Source organism: Lagopus muta, chromosome 5, assembly GCF_023343835.1.
Source record: "Lagopus muta isolate bLagMut1 chromosome 5, bLagMut1 primary, whole genome shotgun sequence".
NCBI lineage: Eukaryota > Metazoa > Chordata > Aves > Galliformes > Phasianidae > Lagopus > Lagopus muta.
The window spans coordinates 9,906,413-9,926,804 of record NC_064437.1 but is presented as its reverse complement, the minus strand read 5'-3'; the positions used below and the strand labels follow the sequence as shown (position 1 = coordinate 9,926,804).

The 20,392-nt window shown below is 50.7% G+C and overlaps 1 protein-coding gene across 17 annotated transcripts in view; it reads left to right on the top strand.

The window, feature by feature from the left end:
* Positions 1-20,392, top strand: part of PTPRF (protein tyrosine phosphatase receptor type F) — a 343,225-nt gene that overhangs the window by 303,510 nt on the left and 19,323 nt on the right. For 12 of the 17 annotated variants that reach the window (XM_048944331.1, XM_048944335.1, XM_048944347.1 and 9 more), the window contains 8 exons: positions 448-545; positions 5,469-5,722; positions 6,659-6,749; positions 9,015-9,227; positions 12,093-12,247; positions 15,368-15,483; positions 17,743-17,775; positions 19,957-20,054. In XM_048944331.1, coding sequence (XP_048800288.1) covers positions 448-545; positions 5,469-5,722; positions 6,659-6,749; positions 9,015-9,227; positions 12,093-12,247; positions 15,368-15,483; positions 17,743-17,775; positions 19,957-20,054 — 1,058 coding nt within the window. The remainder of the gene's footprint in view (positions 1-447; positions 546-5,468; positions 5,723-6,658; positions 6,750-9,014; positions 9,228-12,092; positions 12,248-15,367; positions 15,484-17,742; positions 17,776-19,956; positions 20,055-20,392) is intronic. The other 5 variants (XM_048944348.1, XM_048944342.1, XM_048944340.1 and 2 more) reach the window with 1 other exon arrangement.

The window sequence follows — 20,392 nt, the reverse complement described above, 5'->3', positions numbered from 1 at the left end:
AGGGGGGTATTGGTGGTAGCTTAATTGCTTTCGTTGCTCCACAGGCACACTTTGCTCTTTTATCTGTACATGAAAGGCTCTTGCTTGAACTAGAGCAGACAGCTGGGTAGGATCATCTGCAGATCCAGTACCTGAGCACCACTGCTCTTTGATCATAGCAAAGGGCCAGCAGAGTGTGAGTGGAGGGGGGAAGAGAAGGCTGCAGTTCAGCCCACAGCTTCATTTCCGTGATGCTGGGAAGTATAGTCAGAAAGGGGAACTCTACTGGAGACTGGAGACTTGGTAAAAGGCTGCTGCTTTTTTCTCCTCATATGTCACTTCTCTGCTGTAGCTGACCTCTCTGAAGTCTGCTGCTGAGTTAGACAAAGAGAGACTCAGAGCTGAGCTGCTGCCTGGCTCTGTCCTGACTTGGCCCACAGTGCTGAAAAATCTTGTTTTTTATTTCAGTTTTTGCTAAGAACTTCCGTGTCAACGCCGTCATGAAAACATCCGTGTTGCTGAGCTGGGAAGTGCCTGACTCCTATAAATCTGCAGTGCCTTTTAAGGTAAGAATGGGGATGCAGAGAACAGGGAGCTGGCAATTAGCAGGTCTGGGAAAAGCAGCACCTTGACATGCTGCATGGTGTTTTCAGGCCATCAGACATGAGACCAGCAGAGCAAGGTCAGATTGCTCACTGGTCTGGGGTCTTGTGGAGCTCAGATCTCCATGCCCAGGTTAGCTAGCTGCTCTTGCTTTTGAGCACCCGTGTGTGAACAATGATGCACAGAAGAGCACACTGCTTCTTGATTTCCCTCCTTTCACTCTTCTCAAGCCAGAAGATATTGTAATTTTGTTGATTTCTTTCTCTTTTGATCAGTTATGGAATAGACAGCCAGCACTTGCAACTCATGGTAATAAACAGGAGTGAATAATGTTAGCTGAAGCCTACCAGCAAAGGATGCCATCCTATCTTGTCAGTAGCAACTTCTGCTATGTACCCATTTCTCCCTTGACAGCGCCCTTGAAACTTGCAGCTTGCCTTTTCTAATAGAGATGGGAACTGTTTGGGACCCTGCGATTACTGGTGCTTTGCTGATGAGCAGTTGCAGTGGTTGTTCATATGGTCCCAATGTGTGCTTTGCTCCTCCATCATCTCTTTCAATATCTTGTATTTGCACAGCTGGGACCTACCAGTCAGGCTAGCAAAAGCTTGTCATGACGCCTGATTCAGAGTTGAAGTGTGAGAAGTTACAGATGTGATTTAATCGTGAGAGATCACCGGGAATAATTGGTCTGAAAACCAGTCAGTGAATCAAACTAAAAACGACTCCTTCTGCATCAAGTCCTGTCTCAAACACGAGGATTGCTTTTTTCAATTACTGCAGAACATCAGGGCAGATGCATAAATCTCAGGGGGTGAAAGAGAATAAGGAACGTCCTCACCCTTGGGGTGTCACAAGTGTGAGCAGCACAAGCTGTGGGGGAGCCATGGCCAAGGGAATGGGATGGAGGTCTGGGGCTGCATCCACGTCAGTGCATGTGATCCTTGCTATAACTCTCCTTGTCTAGATCCTAAAGCTGAATTACCGTGATCAATAGCAGGCACTTGTTAACATGCAGAATTTAGCTGAGGCAGACAAGGCTTTTATGGACACCTCATGGTATTCAAAGTTTTCCCAAGCGAACGATGTGTTAGGATCAGTGTTCAGATAATCTGGCCGCGAGGAACTTCACTGATCCCTGTTACTGTGCACTCTGCCAAAGAACCAGGCCACTTCATCTTGCCTCATTCCTAGGGTATAAAGCCCACATCTCTGTCTGGCAGCTGAGTGCACGAAAGGGACAGTGTGACCTTTGGAGCATTACTAACGCGTAAGGATGGCAGGGTGGTTGGAGGTAGCCAGGATCCAAGGGCATGACACTGACTTCTTGTCTCAGCCTGGGAGCTGTGACTGCTGGCACGATGACTCAGGATCTGCCCCTGCTGCGGGTTAACCCTCGGATGACACAGGAGCAGATGGCATCAGCCACTTACTAGCTGAAGAGCAGTCATGCAAGCAAGAGTGTTACAAGGATATTTCTCTAATAGTGTCTTCTTTCTGTTAATACTTGCAGGCTTGCAGACACACACAAGTTGAGGTGAGGAGCTAAGAGGGTCAGCTCCAGGTCGCTGACTGTGCCAGTCGAAGGAAATCCATAACTTTCAGGACTTTGATTTTTATAAACAAGGCTCACCTCTCTCCTCTAATTCGGGCACATGGGATGCTGAGGCCAGAGCCTAATATTATAACTAGCATAGCAGATAAATCTCCATGGGAACAATTAGTATTATCTACACTTGATAAACAGTCTCACGCTAAATCTATGTCCCGAAGGGTGTCATATTCTACTTTAACAGATTTAATTAAAGTAGATATTGTTCTGACAATGAATAGTGGGACACAGGCAGGACTGTTGCTGTTTTTTTCATAGAGGTTGAACTGAGACCTTAGGAATTGTCATTGCTACCAAATCAATAAGGAAGGTTTTTGTTCTCTTTGGGGAATTTTCACAGCTTCTTCTGGTCGAGGAGATAAATCCCTTGTAAAATGTTTCCCAGCCTATGTGCTGGTGCAGAGGCATCATTCCTTTTCTATTTCAGAAACGCAGAAGGTCATTCTGGAGCTTTCATGGAACATGTAAGATAGATATGACCTTCTCCCTGGGGATACTGAATTGCCCTGAGACATTCTTCAGCTGAAGAGCAGGATTGGGGTATATTGGTTGATGAAGGCAGCATCATGAGGTGTCTTACAAATCCAGAGAAGGAGTAGCACATTCTGAAAGTGATTATGATGTAGGTTTGGATACAGCCCCTGGGAACCTGGATGGTGCTTTCTGACACAGTGTCCCATGGATGTAATAATCCTGCCCCTCAAAAAGTCAACTTCATCTACTTCTCCATCAAGTAATTATTTTCGCAGTGTTGCACACTGTGTGTCATTTCACCTTTTAGTTCAATATATTTTTTACTGCCTCAAAATCAAACAGCAGACCTTCAGCAGTGACATTTGGACCCACCTAGCTTCTAGCCTTGCATATTCCCTCTTGTGAGTAAGAGCAGTACGAATGACATTTTACAGCAATCCATGGGCTAGTCAGCAGTGTTTGGCAGTTCAGAGCCCTTGGGCCAAATTTGCTGCTGACTTAAGTAGTTATCAGTGGGCCATGATGCAACCTCTAAATAGCATTCCTGCTTGAGCTCCCGGGCATCTCCAGCTGTGCACGAATGACTGTTTGTGAGCCCTTACATTACTGTAAGGTTTGTGCAGAGACCTTACCTAATGGTGCATAACATTTGAGAAGACAATGTGTTATGGCAGGTAAAGGAACGTGGAACTGCTACAGCAGCAGTGAAAAAGGAGGAGGTTGGAGAATGATTTGGAAAGCGTTGCAGATGCTGATTTCACCATCTTTGGAAATGAATTTCTGTTCATGGCAGTGAAAATCAGCCTGATATCAGGACTGGATCAGGGACTGTGTCCTGGCTGGCTCTAATGCTGGGCAAGCAGGGAAACACTGAACTGAAGTGCCTGACCATCTTTTCAGTCTCCTCTTGCCCCAGGAGAACAGCTGTGTCCCCAGCAGATGTGTCGTGCGCAGGCAGTTGGTGAGCAAGTGTCTTCCCTAGAGCAAAAGCAGAAGCAGTTGGTGATGCCTTTATTAGGGAGAATTCATAATGAGAATTTTTGTCTGAGAGGCAAGTGAACTCATTGTGAGCTTTGCATCATTCCAGCATATCTCTTAGTGTTTGAAGTTTGGTTTTGTTTAAGTCTGTGTTGGAGCATGTGAGATGAGGTGAGATCCCACTGCTCCCCGTGGACACTTCACGGTCTGCTCTTGTCTGGAACACCTGGGCATCCCCAGCCACCCTCCTTTTGACTGCCTTTCAGCACATGGGGCAGCCAGAGGGGGCTTGGTCTCTGCAAACCCCACCTTTATTTCAGTACTAGGAACTTATTTTTGCAGTTCATCCCTGAAGACTGAAGCACGTCAACAAACAAGTTGGACCATGTCTCTCCATTGCAGCTCCTCACTGCTGCACTGTTACCTGTTGGGAATCCCTTCTCAGTTCCCAGCATCCACAAAGCCAGGGCACAAGAAAATGGGGCTCTTTTTCTATCCCAGCCTCAATCACAGTGATCTGGAGATAATCTGAAGCTTGTCCTGGGTATTGCTGTTGTAAACTTTGAAGCACTAAATACTGGAGCAGTGCTAATAAGCTGCCCTTGTCCCAGCAAGCCAGCAACTTTCTGCAGATTGATGCCACCTGCTGCAAAGGTGACTTGGAAGGAAAGTTCAGCCCCTCCCTTGCTGCCTGTGTCAGCCTGCACAGCAGGCTCAGCTGGCAAGAGATCTGTTCTACTTCAAGTCATTTTTCTTCCACAGAGCCATCTTCTGACTCTCAAGGCTTCTGTTGGAGCGAGCACATTTACTGTGTGGTCTCTGCCTGTGGCATGCAGTAGCTGCCACAGTGCAACGTGCTCCAGCTCTGCCTTTGCCTGTTCTTGGCATGCCGTGTCTGCACCTTCATCACTGCCCTGCCGTGCTGGATGGAAGGAAGCAGGTGGTTTGTCCCAGCTGGGGCACAACCTCTGCTCCCTCCGGCTCTCCAACACCCCTTTGTCTCCATCTCCAGGCTTTGGTTGAGTTTTGGCTTTGCAGAGACAGCACTGCGTATTTTGGGGCACAGGAATTGTTCCAGCAAGAGGAAGAGCAAGGTTCCCAGGGCAGTGCTCGTGGCTGCAGGGCCTTAGCCAGGGGTGGGCATGGCTGCAGCAGGGCAAGGAGAAAAAGCCCTGAGCTGAAGGCTGCGCAGGGGGGCACCGGCAGCAGTGAAAAGCAGCACTGGTCCCCTGCCCGCGGCCAGCGCAGCGCCAGCATCTGTTGTCATGGCAACAGGGTGTCACACCTGCAGAGCTGCCATTTGGTTCAGGTCCCGATCTGTGAGCCCTGTGCGGGATCTCACAGACGTCAGCGAGGCACGTACCCCCCGGTCACCTTGCTGGGGGGTGGGAGGGTGCTCAGCACTAACCGTTTGATCAGGCATCCGTTGAGAGACACGGGAGCGCCACCAATTCAAAGCAGACAGGATTTTACACCAAAAGCATATTGCTTGTTGTAGCCTCTTGAGACAGAAAACAAAGAGCCATTCATCTCCATCCGAGGGCAACACATAGCCATCTGAATTCCTGCCCCAAAGCAGTGCTGAAAAGCCGTGCGTGTGTGGCACGAGACTGAGCACCAGGCTCTGCCCCTCTCTGCCCCATGGCTGCGAGGCACAGGGAGCACTGCTCAGCCCTCTGCTGGGGGCTGCTCTTTTTTACCTGAAGATTGATGGCTGTTTGTGAAGCACACGGTACCTGGACACCTCAGGGAAGGCCCACAGTCAAATTGTCATTTGTAATGCTGCTGTCGGCCGCATAAGCGTGTCTTTTTCCCATTTCAGATTCTGTACAATAGCCAGAGCGTGGAGGTGGATGGCCACTCCATGAAGAAGCTCATAAGTGACCTCCAGCCAGACACGGACTATTCTTTTGTGCTCATGAACCGTGGGAACAGTGCTGGGGGGCTCCAGCATCTTGTCTCCATCCGCACCGCGCCTGACGTCTTGCAAAGCAAACCCATCGCCACCAACAAGTACATCCAGGAGGGAAAGTTCACGCTTACCCTTCCCAAAGTGCAGACCACTGTGCCAGTTCGGTAGGTGCTGTCTTCTGTTCATTAGTTCATTCATTGTGATAGAACAAGGGGAAATGGTTTCAAACTCAAACTATTCAGATTGAGGCTGAATAAAGGAGTGGTGAAGCATTGGAACAGGTTGCCCAGAGAAGTGGTAGATGCCCCATTCCTGAAGACACCCAGGGTCAAGCTGGATCGTGCTATGAGCACCTGATGGGAGTGTAGATGTCCCTGTTAATGGCAGCGGAGCTGGAGGAGATGGCCTTTAAAGGCTCCTTCCAACTCGAATGATTCTACTATTCTGCAAAGATAGATGGAGAGGGGAGTATCAGGGGCTGAAGGTGGGGAGGAGTGCAGGGTGGGCTCCTGCCAGCCTGAGGGCTTTGTGACCTGGGAGTGAATTTCAGAGCAGGCTGCAGTACAGAGCCAGGCATTTACCTGTGTGAACATGGGCTCATACTGCTGGCTCCTTCTGAGCAAATATTTACATGCAGTAAAATTAAGACAATTCTCTGACAGTTTGCCCTTGCCCTGGTGTGTATGCTCCAGATGCTACCAGCAAAAATGCCGTTCAGGATCAGGGGGAACTTTCTCTGACACTGTATATAATATCCTTTAAATAAATAATGGCTAAAGCCTCAAGGAGATTAAAAAAGCGAGTTTGTGGAAGTCTTATTCGTTACTGTGGTATCCTTGTGCTGAATTCCCTCAGGGTTCTTGCTACAATCCGATTATATAAATGTCCTTCTTGCAGCTCCTACACCACCCAATGGAGATCTTCATTAACCTAATGAGCGCAGAAAGGAGAGTTCCCCTCTCTGGTACAGCTGGAGAGCTGGCCTCCTCCTTCCTGAGCTCTTCTGCCACTCAGAGGGCAGGGAGAGGAGCAGGTCATCTCGGGGAGGGATGCGGCACGCGTTCCTCACTGCCCTGTGCTCACACTTTCCTTCCTGCCAGGTGGTACTACATCGTGGTCGTGCCAGCAGAGCAGAGCCCCAGCAGCCCAACGGCGCGGTGGCGGACGCCTGATGAGATGGAGCTGGACCAGGTAGGAGCATGAAGCGGTGCTGCAGTAGAAGTGTCCTGCAAAATCTGCACAACTCCCTGCACACTCTTGTTGCAGGCTGTCTGCATTCACCCACAAGTGCAGATTGCCCAGTGCAGGAGCAGCACACTTGTGGGTGCTGGCAGAATCCCACACAAGGGCCTGTAGGCTCTTTCTTCCCCACATATAGCCACCCAAAGAAATAAGGAAAATTCCAAGAAATCACACACCCAGATTCACTGAAATCACACACGGGTCCATTAAGAGAACAAAGTTGTAAGCTTTGAAGCACTCAGAAATTACAGAGTGTTAGAAGATGTAAGTCAGCCCCTGCTTATCATTAATCTTTAATTACATGATTGCAGAGTCTTTTCCATGGGGTCCCAGCTCGCTCCAGGTATGGGTGGATCTGTTCAGCATGTGAAGCAGAATTGTGTAATGAAGAGCCATCATTTGTAGTTCCCCTGCATCCTTTCCTTGCAAAATCTCGAAAATGGCACAAGGAAGACAAGAGTAGGATGAGAAGGGGTGGTTTGGTTTCGTGCTGTAGGTAGCTGAAGGCAATTCAGAGAGCTGGTTTCTATCTCTAATGGCTTTACCTAGTCCTGGGCAAACACTGTAAAACACCGTTTGCATTAGCAGTCACTGTTTTGCCTTTTTTTGGAGTCCTCAGTTTGAGATACTGAAGCCTTGCTTGGAAAGCCTGAGCATCCCCAGCTGCAGAGAAAGGTCAGTAGAACTCTGTTTGATACAGTCAGTGCAATAAAACATGCTCAGTTTTCTTTAAAAACAAAACAAGCTGATGGCTTTTCAATTTGACATTCAAAATTAGTGGACATTTTTTACATTTATGTCCTTGTGCCTCTGTTCTCTCTCTGTAAAATGAGGATAATCGCTTTCATTTCACCTCATATGGGTGTTTGGAAGATAAGATCATTAATGTTTGTGAAGCACTTGTAATATTACAGTGATCAGCACCATAGAAAAGCCCACGAGGAAATTATTAATTTTGTCTTCAGAGCTGGGTTTGAATAGTAAGCAATAAACAAAGCCTCGGGCTGCATAATGCAAAGAAAAAAACAAAATATGGCAAAGCTGCTCCTTGATTAAGCACTGTCTGTCCTGTCTATTGAATGGGGCAGGGGAGCTACAGAAAAGATGGTATGTGACCGCGTCATCAAGGATTCTAACACAGTGCACAGCTGAATTATTTTTGTACAGGTGATAATAATTCTGACATCTAATTTTTCAGGATCTGAACTTTGCAAGCCTAGCATTCCTTTGGTGCAGACTTACGGTGTGTTACATATATAGGTGGCAGTAGCATCCAGCAGCATCAATCAGTGCTGGAGCCCTGTGGTTTTGTGGGGTCCATCCACAAACAGCTATGTCTTCTGCCACAGAGCCTCACTGACATTCCAGCCAAGGTGCAGGAGATGTGTATTGGGGGAAAACTCCACCATCTCTCTGCCTTTTCCCCCTGTACTTACTCCAACGTGGCTCTTAGAAAGAAGCCAAGGGTGGACTGATGAGAGGAAAGAGTAGGGGGTGCCTTACAGGGCTGTCATGGTTGGAGGGTGAGCTCAGTGCTGTGGCTTTGTGTGCACATCTCTGTCCCCAACCCTGCAATAGAACCAGCGTTCCCTATCTGCCCTGACAACGCTCATGTGTTTCATGCCTCCTCCTTCACTGTAGATTAGAATTTCTGTGCAAGGTCTGGTATTTGTTTTTATTCATTAGGAAAACATCTTTAAACATCTGAGAGTCTTTCTTAGCAGTGTAACTGAATTCTTTTGTGTTCATATCCTTTTTCATGAATTTGTGGCTGACTATGAAATTTGCCATTTTTGCTCCAAACATCCCATGAAATCTGTTATCACTGAGTGATTTACGCAAAGCTCTTCCTGCAACACAGCAGCAGGTGAAATATGGAAGCTCTGACGGAAGGGAAAGACACAGCAAATGTCACTTTTTCCCTATACATCAGTGTCAGTTGTAATTCACGTCCAGCGTCCATAAAGAATTCCTGACTTACTGCACGTACCAACACCTGGGCCAAAAAGCATGGCTTGGTTCCCTTGTAGACCGTGGGGATGATAGGGGCTACATTGGGATGACAGGTTTCTTTGTACTGCCGTGTCCAAATCCAACCCAGTATCATTTCCCTGCCTTCCTTCCGCCCTGCTGAGCCTTACAGCCAGTACGGTGACGGCGTCAGGCGGTGCCACGCTAGGCGAAGCTGTAGTGATGCACCTTGTTTGTCCCCAGTTGCTGGAGGCCATAAGCCAGGGCAGTCAGAGCAGGCGCCAGCGACGCCAAGCAGACAGACTCAAGCCCTACATTGCTGCCCAAGTGGACGTGCTGCCTGAGACCTTCACTCTGGGGGATGAGAAGAACTACAAGGGTTTCTACAACAAGCCCCTCTCTCAGGACCTGAGCTACCGCTGCTTCGTGCTGGCCTCGCTGGAGGATGGGGACACGGTAAGGACCTTTTGCTGGGGGCACAGGCTGGCACAGCTGCATGGGCTCGGGGCGGGTGGGGGCTGAAAGCAGCATGGTGGAGCTTTCTCCAAAGAGGAGAGAAGGAGGCTGCGTAGCTGGTGTCTGCGAGCCAGGATGTCTGTGGGAGCTGACTTGATAGATGGTGTTTTTGGAGGGAAATGGCACATGTGTTTGACATAACAGATGAGAGTGGAGGGCAGTGCAAACACACCCACTCTGTGCAGGCTTGGTTGTGGCTTGCTGAGCTGTTCCCAGACCAGAGCGTGACATGTGGTTGGCATGGGAGAGCTTCTAATCTTCCTTTCGGCCTGTGAAAAACAGCCCCATTGCAAAGTTGCCTTTGTGGCCCTTCTCTGGCCGGAATCCCATCTCAGGTGACAAGTGGGAGAAGTGAACCTGCCTCCATTGCAGGGCTGTCAGTAGGGCAAAGCCACGCCATGCACGTGCCTGCTGCACCCCGGGCTTCTAGCTGCTGTGCCTCACCTTGCTGGAGGCAAATGGGCCGTACCTTTGTCACCAAGCACTGGGGCTGTGCTGGGGAAAGGAGTGGCAGTGCACAAAGCAGAGAGCAGCACCGGGAGACCTTGCATCAGCATCCAGCTGTAAACAGGAAGGGCAGGAGTGGCAGTGGCAGCGGCTGGTGTGTAAATAATGGAAATAATAAAGATGCACGGAATCCTTTGGGCGGCTTCCAAGCTGTGGCTTTTTTCCTCGGCCTCATTTGCTTGTAATGGCTCATTAGGGCTGGTCAAGTTCTTCATTTCTCATCCAGCTCACGTGTTCTTGTGGTAAGATGTGCACGCTGGTGAAGGGAGGAGAGTCACAAACTAACAATAAGGTAAAGCAGAGGCCTCCAGGTATGCTCTCCTGGCAGTCTCTGTTAAGAAGAGATGACCATAACCAGATGATGAACATCATCTTCTCCCTAGCGCAGATCTGCCACAGCCCCCCAGTCAGCTACCAGTGGGGCTTTTACTCCTAGCTGCCACCTCTCTGCATCCATCGCTGCATCACACCCATTTTCATTTGAAGCCTGAGACATTCTTTCCAGGGCTGTGCACCATCTCCCTCACTCAGCTCCTCTGAAATTGCTTGCTGTGTCTCTGGCGTCAGCAGACAAGTGGAGCATCACCATTTTTCAAAGGTGGAGGGGAGGGTGATGGAAACAACACCTCTGTCTGAGCTCAGGGGCACCTGCACCTGTCAGTCTGCTGTTGGAAATGCCAGTGAGATAACAGCCCTTCTGACTTCTGCTCCTGCCTTCTCTTAAGAGGAGGCATTTCCAAAAGGTTTCTGCAGAAACGTGAATCTTGTGTCCTCCCCTGCACAAAGCTTGGAGATAGATGTATGTTTCCTGGGTGCACAGAGCAGCGGGCTCCTTCTCTCTGCCCACTGCAGCTTGATCTAGCTGGGTAGAGCCAATATGCCTTCTGTCCAGAGCAGCCCTTTGCCCCTACAGAAAGAAGCCCCAGGCCTTCAGCCCCTTCCCTCACCTCTGATGGAGCATCTTCCTGTTTCTGCCATGCTCAGAGCTGCACCCTGCCCTGTTGCACCAGGGGTCAATGGGTTACAGTGGTCTCGAGCATATTTGCTGTAGGAACAGAGCTGAACCAGGAGCCAGCGGCAATGTCAGTGACACGAAAAAAAGCTGAAAAGTTACACAGTCAAAGCAGCAGCCTCCTCCTCACCCCCACAAGCCAGTGGCATTTCTGTCCGCTGATAAAGCCGAGGAGAGCAGCGAGGATGCTGCACCTGCATGCTGCCAGAAGGAAGGCACAGATAAGAGCATCCTCTGTACTCCACACGTGTGAAACCAGGCTGGCTGGGATCAAGGGCACCTGTGAGAGGAGATCAAATTGTGCGGCTCAGTGGCTGCAGCACGCTTGATGTTTCTCTCCCATCCCCTCACATGCACACAGACAGAAGGGCATGTTTAAACTCCAGCCTTAACTTGGGCGATTCATAGACCCACAGGCACCACTCCAGTGACCAAATCTTTCTGCAAGAGCAGAGCGTTCCTAGCTCCCCAGTGCAGGGCAGCAGGTGCTACTCGAAAGCCACAGACACAGAACTGAGACAGCCCTGGCCCTCGCTAATAGGGGGAAAGGATTTCTTTTTGCAGTGTTTAACCCTGCTGAGTTGAGAAGGGACAGCACAGTTCCAAAGCCTTAGCAACAGCAGCAGAACAGGCCTGGTGCACTGTCAATGTGCTGCAGGAAGGGTTTGGGTCTCTGCTAATCCTGTCTCGCTGGTAGGGCTGGAGAGCTGGCACTTCAGGTTGTAAATCACTGGGCTGCCAGAATGCAGAGATCTCTGGAAAGGGACTTGTGAGCATGAGCCCCTTTCCAAGGTCTGTTTATCAGAGCAGAGACATCAGGAAGAAAATGTTCCTGTCATTTTGTTCCTTTAAGAAAACCGCCTAGCCCAGCAGGGGGTTTCCTAATATAGCCCTGTCCTGGAGAGATGTGTTGATATCAGCACAGCAGGTATTACAAACCACTTAGGAATCATCAGCCAGCCCCACTGTGCAATTGGTTGGGATTCAAAAGCCTGTGATTTGGCTCTGAGAGAATCCAGGGCTGGCAAGTGGCTCGTAGCTGGGCTGCTCCTGTTTGGCACCTCGGGGCCAGGTCTGCTAGCCAGAAAGTTGCTGGCACGGAGTTGTCTCATACCAGGAAGAGACTGCTTCTGCAGTGGGACCTCTGCTGATGCCGAGAGGGAGGATATGTGGTTTGAGAAGCAACACTGTTCCCTGCTAGGGGAAACCTCTGTTTCAGGGATGTGGCTGTTGCTTTAGCCTAATGGATGCTTGCTTTTCTCTCCCTCTCCTGCGGTGCTGTTCAGAAGAGATACGCAGCCAGCCCCTATTCAGATGAGATTGTGATGGAATTGTCTTCAGCGAAGCAGCAGGACGAGCCGGAGATGCTGTGGGTGATGGGACCTGTCCTGGCTGTGATACTAATCATCATCATCGTCATCGCTATACTCCTCTTCAAAAGGTGAGATATGCTCCAGGGTGTTTGCAGGTACAGCATGAGCACTGCAGGTGGTGGCACCTTCATGACCCTGCTTCTGCCCTTCAGGTATGGGGAGCCCAGGTAGGCAGTCCTTCGGGGTCACAGGGAGGAGAAAGATCTCTACCTGGTACAGCAGAACAGCTATACAAAGACTGCAGGGTTGGATATGTGGAAGGTAATTAATGTCAGCCCAAGGACACAAAGCTGCTGTGGGTTAGGGAAACCTGTAAGCAGTGGGACAAAGGAGAGCAGCATTGTGCCTTGAAGGAGCCTGATCACTCTCTGCTCTCACAGCTTGGATTTGCAGCACCATGGATGTATGTAGCACTGCGTGCTTTCTGAAATTGCCTGCTGGAGCTCTGGCAGTGCCCCCACTGCTGTGAATTCTGACAGGGGGAACAGGATGAGAGCAGGGCATGGATATGGCAGGCTGACATCGAAGTAGGAGCTCTCCTCTTGAGGCCTCTGGGTCCTGGCTGCTGTGTCCCTGCCAAAGCAGCCGCCTGCTTCAGAGCGGGTAGCAGAGCGGTCCTGCTACAGCTGTAGCTGTGGTGTGAGGCAATTGTCAGTCCTCGCAAGGAGCTGCAGATTGCATTTGCATGTGTTCGCATAGCCTGTTCAATTACACTAGGTCATATTTTCTATCAGCTCAGCTCCAAGGTTCTGCTCCTCCTGGACTCTCTATTTACATATGTATCTGTAGCTAGGGGAAGGGAGCTGCTTTTGTTGTCTGATTAAATGGAGCTCTGCTGTGCATGTGCAGTCAGTGCCTTTCTGTGTCAGTGATCTTCTCCTTTTTCTGTTTCTGCTCTTCCCTGGATCTAGTAAACAAGAAAGGTAGGAATCCATTTTATCTTCTTGTTTTGCTAAAATTTCAAGTCTATTTCCCTTTGTAAATATCAAGCCTGAAGCTAGTAAGGGGCATCTTTGTTTTTGGGAGCATGAGGGCATGCCAACCCTGGGGGTTTACAAAGACTTTATTTCCTCAAAGGCATCACAGGCTGACACAGGGAGATGGTTCCAGCATAAAGACTTCCCAGATTGTTTTCGCAATTAAATTAGAAATCCAGAAACTACAACAACAACAGTTACATGTGTTTCATTCTATTCTCAGTCACTTCAGACTGAGAGCTATTCTGGCAAGAGTGCAGGTGCATTCTTGCATTCTGTAATGAGGAAATGTTAAGGGAATACCAGACAATTGGAAGAAATAAAATGTTTGCTGGACTTGAAGTTGAAAAAATGGTCCCCTCCCCCTCTGCCTGGGAAGATCTGCCTGTGGGCCCCACAGGTGCTGTGCCCACCTTGGCACAACCCAGAGATAAGCACCAGGAAGCAGCACAGGCCCTCTGTCCTGACACCCAGTATTCCTGTCCCAGCCAGCAGCGTGTCTGCAACCAGCACTACCCATGTGCTCACAGGGATGCTGTATTATCCCTCTGCTTTTTGCCATCTGCTTCTCCAGAGGCATTTTCTCCTGAAGGTACTCATGGAGCGTATTCACAATTTCAGATCCACAATGGGAATGAATTGAAGCTGAGTAGCAGGAGATAGCTTGGGGTCTGGAGGTTTGTTCAGCTGTGGCCCCCATTAGGTTAATGAGAGAGATAAACATTCATTCTATGCTGTGCCTGTTCCCCAGCAAAGCTGGGCCATCTTGCTCAAGGGCTCAGGGGCTGGCACACAGTAGCACACTGCACATCCTGCCATGCTCCTGAGAGGAAGAACAGTGCTTTATTTATTTGCCATGTATTTTTCTTTCTTTCTAGCAAAATGCTCAGTCCTTGAGCTCTTTTGTCTCAGTCCAGGCAGCTAAAAGGCTTCTGAGACGTTGAGAAGACACAGTGGTGCTCCCCACTGAACAACCCCAGTGTCTGATGCAGCACAGACTGCAGATGGAGCTGTTCATGACCTGAGCTGCAGAGGGAACGCAGATTTCACTTGTGATTTATGCATTAAATTTTACCATTTCTATCACTCGTGCCAACCCCGGCATGCACAGCTGCCAGGGGAAACGACAGCACCCTGTGCCTTCACTGAGTGCTTCTGATGGTGCGTGGCTCAGTGTGCCCCCCTCCAGAGCTGCAGCTGCCTCTGTGCAGAGCACGGCAACCCTCAGGGTGCTTCAGATTGCCTCTCAACGGAGCAGAAGGCAGAGAGTGGCTGTTGCAATGTTCTGGATGGTAAATGTGCTAGCATTTATACAGAGTAGCAGTGATGCAGCTCCCTCTTTTGAAGAAAGCATCAGGTCAGCAGAGGGGTTCACCATCAGGCAGAGCCCATTTTCAGGCTGTAGCCAGAAGACAGAGTCTCTGCATATTGCTGCGTGCTTAGCATCTTGGTAAGGCATCAGGATTGGCACAGGCTCAAAGGGACAGTGCTCCCGTCCTGCTCCTACCCAACAGCTGGGAATGTCCAGTGTATTTGTAACACAGACCGAGAAGTGGAACTTAGAGAATTGCTGGAAACCTTTTTTACAGTATTAGATTTTCCTTAGTGTTCACTTGTCCACTTTTTGATTGGATGTGTCCCTGCTTTGCCTGTGAATTCCAGCAAGAGCCCGAGGTGGTGGCATTGCTTTAGGCATAAATATAGCATGAAGAGACAACAGTGTATTTTATTGTTCCATTAATACACGCCTTGGGTGCCTTCAGCCATTCAAGACGTATATTAATGGCCCAATAAAATACACCCTGAAGAGCCTTTACACTATTATATTACAGTGTTCTATATTTAAATATGTCTAATACGTGAGGAAAAAAATTTTGATTATATCCCTCCACTACGGGAAATAGTTCCTAGAGGGAGTGCAAGGAAATGAGATCTTGCCTCTGTCTGCTTTTTCTCTGGTCAGTGTTACGCAGAAGTTCTCATTTCAAAGTGCCTCACTAATCAAACCTCTGCCATCACTGAAATACAACCACTGCTGTCCCATAGAAGGGAAATTGGAGGCACAGAACAGGACGTGATCTGCCCAGAGCCCCAGGGACCCTGGCATTGAGCTGGGTATCTGGGACGCAGGGACACAGATTCCTTTCCAGGTTGGTTGATGCCATTCTCTGCCAGAGCTCACCTGCTTGTCTCCGTCCTCTCTGTGTACAGGAAAAGAGCACACTCCCCCTCTTCCAAAGATGAGCACTCCATTGGCCTGAAGGACTCGCTCTTGGCCCACTCTTCTGACCCAGTAGAGATGAGGCGGCTCAACTACCAGACTCCAGGTAGGGAGCAGCAAAACCCCTTGTGTCCTACCTGCCCTAATTCCCCTCTGCCAGATCCCCGCACCAGAGGGGGAGTCTCAGTCCTGCTCACGTAGGGACAAAGAGCTGCCTGCAGCCCCTGCTGCTACCCAGGCAGTGCTGGGGCCTGGTGATGGGCACTGCTGGTTTCAATGGCCTCTGTCCAGATGGCGGTTCAGGAACAGCTGTTGCTTTCTGCATAGGACTGCTCAGTGCAGAGCATCTCCAGTCATGCCTGCACTGGCCTCTGGTGCCTCAGGCTGTAGCTGTGTGACAGCCTGCAGAGGCAACTGTACTTCCTGCTGCAGAAAGGTCTCATGCTGCTGCTTTGTGTCTGTAATGTCTCTGATGGCACCAAAAGCATGGTGCCTGTCATTGTCACGATCAGAGACGGGCTCACCCCAGCTCATTCAGAGCCTTTCAGAAAGCCTGAGCCACAGATGAAGTGGAGGAGGGCTTGGTTTTGTGATGGAGGGAGCAGTTCGGCAGTAAATGAGGCACAGCTCTTTTCTAACTCGCAGCTCCTCCTGGTCTGTAACCTACTTTCCTTTTCCTCCCGCTGCTCATTCATCTAAAAGCTTTCGTCTAACAGGAGGGTTTTGAAGGGACCATTTCCTGATGTAAACGAGATGTGCCTGGCAGGGAGGGGGAGCAGAGCCTTTCCTGGTGCCACTCACAGAGGTCTGAGCCTTGGCTGCAGCAGCGCAGACCTCACCAGCATGTCTCCCACTGTGCCAGAGCAGCTGCCAGAGGAATTGCAGCTCCCAGGCAGGGCTGGTGGCAGCTCTCACGGGAAGGATGCAGCAACAGCCTGGCAGTTGCCAGCCCACCTGGCACAGTAATTGGCCGCAACATGGACCAGCGTGGGAGGAAAACGCTGTGGGGAGCAAGGGGGGGAACTGCAATGGGGAGAGAACATCTCAGTGGGCAGATGGCAGCGAGAAGCAGTGACACACAGTCAGCAACAGTGTGCAGCTCCCAGAGGAGGAGCGAGGTGTTGAGCATGGCTGCACTAGGACACCTGTGCTTGGGGACAGGTCTCTGTGACACATCTTACAGCCCAGGGACACAAGAGCCATCTTGTTATCTGCTTGTGGTTCACTTCATGGAGGAGTGTAACAGCTTGGGCTTACAGCTGCTCCAACAAAGAGATGGGGCTGTGCAACGAGGGCATCCTTCACTAGAGCTGTAGGAGGGATCAAGAGCTGCCATCAAAAAGAAGAGCAGTCCAGGAGATTTCTTCTTCCCCACCTGCACCTAAGCATAAGCCAACGACACTGCCTTGTTTATTAATTTTGCAGAGCTCTCTGGAGAGAAAAAACAACCCAAAGAGTCCGATGCACTGGAGATGCAGCAGTGCCCTGTGATGCTGCTTGCCAGTACTCCCCGCCAAGTGACAGCACCACATCCTTTCCCCCCACCCTGCGTCACTAATGAGGCTCTGCAGGGCATAAGCAGATATCATGTGGCTAGCAATAACTGCTCCAGCTCCTGACAGCCTTGTACTCGTTAACAAGGAGGCATGGAAGGCACTGAGCCCAGCGGGCCCATGTTGCCACTCTGTCACCCGCTGGTGGCCCAGGTGGTGCTGTGTGGGTGCACTGACAAGAGGTGCTGGCTACTGGCCCAGCACACCTCAGTCCCCCTGCTGGAGTGTGCTGAGCAGGGAAACCTTGTTTAATGCATAATTAATTGGTCTGTTGTTATTAAATATTAAGCTTTCTCATTTTCTTGGGTCTGACTTCAGACAGGGGTTACTTTCCCCACTGCCAGCCTGCCTGTACTAACAGGGACTGACAGTACTAATGTACTGCTTGGCTAAGTCCAGGGCTGTGCAGTGTCCCAGTGTGCCATGACAGGAGACCAACTGAGCTGCAGGAGAACTGGGGGCTCTGAGCACTGAGCAGAGGCTGCTGGGGCTGCATGCAGCACAAACCACCGACCTGCCCTGGCTGCCTGCCCTCGGGGATGAGGCTGTACGTGGTGGTGTGTAATGAGAAGTGTGGCTCTCTGCATCGGGTGGAGGACATTGTGCCCTCTCCCCTGCACATTGGTACTGGGGCACAGCACAGGCTAGAGCTAAAGGGGCAGGCAGCCCTATGCAGGAGGGAGGCTTGGTGCTGTACAGGTGCTGCTTTCTTTTGCATCTTCACCTCTTTGTCTTTCCATTTCTGAACCTCTGCGATGATGACTTAAAGGCTAATGGGATTTCTGTTCTTGCCCCATTTCTTTTCTTTACAGGTGCCAGTGTCCCCAGTTGCCCGAATATCTCAAGTTAGTTTTAACTACTGTATTTCTCTTTTGACACCTTTTGCTTTTTCTTTCCCTTTCTTTCTCGTCTCTGTAATTTTTGTTTCAATGTCATGAAGGTCACCCTCACTCACTGTAGAATGGCAGTGATTCCACTCTGGGACATGATGCGTGGCTCCCGGCAGCACGGCACAGTGCGGCAGAAGGGGAGGCCCTGGTGCTGAGCTGCCAGGAGGCTCCTGCAGCCCTTCACCTGCTCCCTGGGCTCCACTGGGTGCCAGGCTTTTGTGGGAACAGCTGGGCTGCAGAAGGTGGCCATCTAGAAAGTGCCATTGGCCAAATGGAAGGGTACTCCTGTTCCCCTGCTTTCACACTCTTCTGCTTCTTCCCCTTTAGCCTTAGCCGTAAGGTTAGGGGGAGCAGACACCAAGGGTATTCCAGCAGGTTGCAAGCAGTAATACCAGATTATGGGCCTAACTGCCCCTTTATTTCTGCTTTGTCTTGTGAGCTTCAAATTCACTGTAAAGCAACCATAAAATCATCAGCTCCTGGCTGCTTAAATCTGCACGTAAAAGTGGGAGAGGTGGCACTGTGAGACCTCTCAGCCCTCCCAGCCTGGCAGAGAACTGGACCTCCTGCTGCCAGAATCATTGGAAGAGCATGTAGAAGTCCTGGTGGTGTGCACAAGTCCCCACCAATCCCTTCTGCTTTCTGTGCTGTATGTGGCTCTTGTTCCACATGCACCATAATGGGATACTGTCTACCTCTTCCTCCTCTTCTGTGGTGCAGTACCTGCTGTGCTTCATATATGACCACACTGGGATGACTACATGCTGTAGTTGTATTTCTTCTTCCAGCCACACACTTCTGCCCGGCTCCCATGCCCTTCTCCTTGCCCACCCACAACGACTCTGTGCTGTGAAGGCTGCTACTGATCTGCAGCCTCTGTGCTCTGGCAGCAATATCAGGGTGTGCAAAAACCAAAGCATGAGATCCCAGGGGGCAGAGTGGCAAGCAGGGAACCATCTACAGGAGAGCCTCAGCACAAGGCAGAGAGGAGCTCTTCCTTCCCCAGGTCCGTGTGCTCTCAGACCAGCTGTGGACCTTCACTGTCAATTGGTAGAAGGACAAATGTGCTGGATGGGGTTTTGCCTTTGTGCAGCAATGGCAGGTGCCTTCGGCAGAGGTGTTGGGAGCCCTGCTGTGCAGCTGCTGCGGTGTAATATGCAGTGACACTTCCATGTTATCACCTAATGACTTGTCACCACTGCGTAAAATGCACATGCCCAGCCCAGGGACTGCTCCATCACCTCGGCGGCCTGTTGCTGCCATCTGCGGCAGCATTCAGGCTCCAGAGCAATGGAGAAGCTCCTGGCCATGCTCCAGCATGTCTTCCTGGGTGTGAATCAACAGCTTCAGCCTATTAATAATCGTTATTACCCATGTGGGGTTTCTGGGAAACCCACAGAGCCGCCAACGGAGTCACGAGCCTTGGGATCTGGATGAGCTAGGTTTTGGATGAGGTGTTTCGCAGCTACGTTCCTGCCAGTTCAGCATCTCAGCTGCAGGGAAAGATGTCACGATGATTGATTGGGCTCTGAATCCATCCACCCAGAGCTGAGCTCTGAGACCTGTGGAATCCCTGACCAGGGGACTCCACTCTGTTCCGTGGGGTCATTCCCACCTTCCCCAGCTCCACGGGGAACACACGCTCTGTCCACTCAGAAGCTGTGCTCATTCATTCTCAGGGAATTCTCATGCTACAGGCCTAGTGAGATTTTTAGGCTGGTGCTATGGTTAGGAGTAGGCAGGAGGATCAGCTTCAACCCTTGGCGGTGGCAGTACCAGAGAACCCTACGTCCAGCTCCAGCCCATCTGGGAGCCCAGGAATCACACTGACAGCATCTCCTTGGCCGTTCCCACTGCTCGGCTGCTCTGGGTGCCCAGTGCTGTACTGTCTGAGCATGCTCACCCAGTCATGCCCATTCTGCACATCACCTTTCTTTTTGTTTCACTGAACTGTGTGCTCAGAGCGCGTGCCGCATGATCTCGCCGACCTCCCATCCATCCTGCCCAGCGCTTCACATCGTCACACGTGTCCGCCTCGCGCCCACCCATCGGGTTTGCTGTGCTGCGGTCCCCTTGCCCACAGTGCTGAGCTATAACCATTCCTTCTCCTCCCCTCCCTTTCTGTTGCACCTGCAGGCATGCGTGACCACCCGCCCATCCCCGTGACTGACCTCGCCGACAACATCGACCGGCTCAAGGCCAACGATGGCCTCAAGTTCTCCCAAGAGTACGAGGTGAGCACGGCAGAGCGGCGCTGGCCAGGACTGTGCTCAGACCCCCAGCAGAGAGGGCTGGGGAGCTGCAGGCAGTGCTTGGAAGCTGGCTGGGAGCCTGCCAGTAAGCCCTGCCAGCCCCAAGCAGTGGGAATGTGCTGTGAGCAGTCAGAGCACGGCTTAGGCAGGGAAAGGGCTGAATGCACTGCAGCACGGCCTGCATCCGATGTGCTTGTGGCTATAGGAGCGAATGGAGTTGGTGTCCATGTGATCACATGCAGGACCCTCTTGAGCTGTAGAGGACTTACAAATAAATCCTCTGCTGCTGTTAAGGAGGGCATAAATTTGGGAAGTGGCCT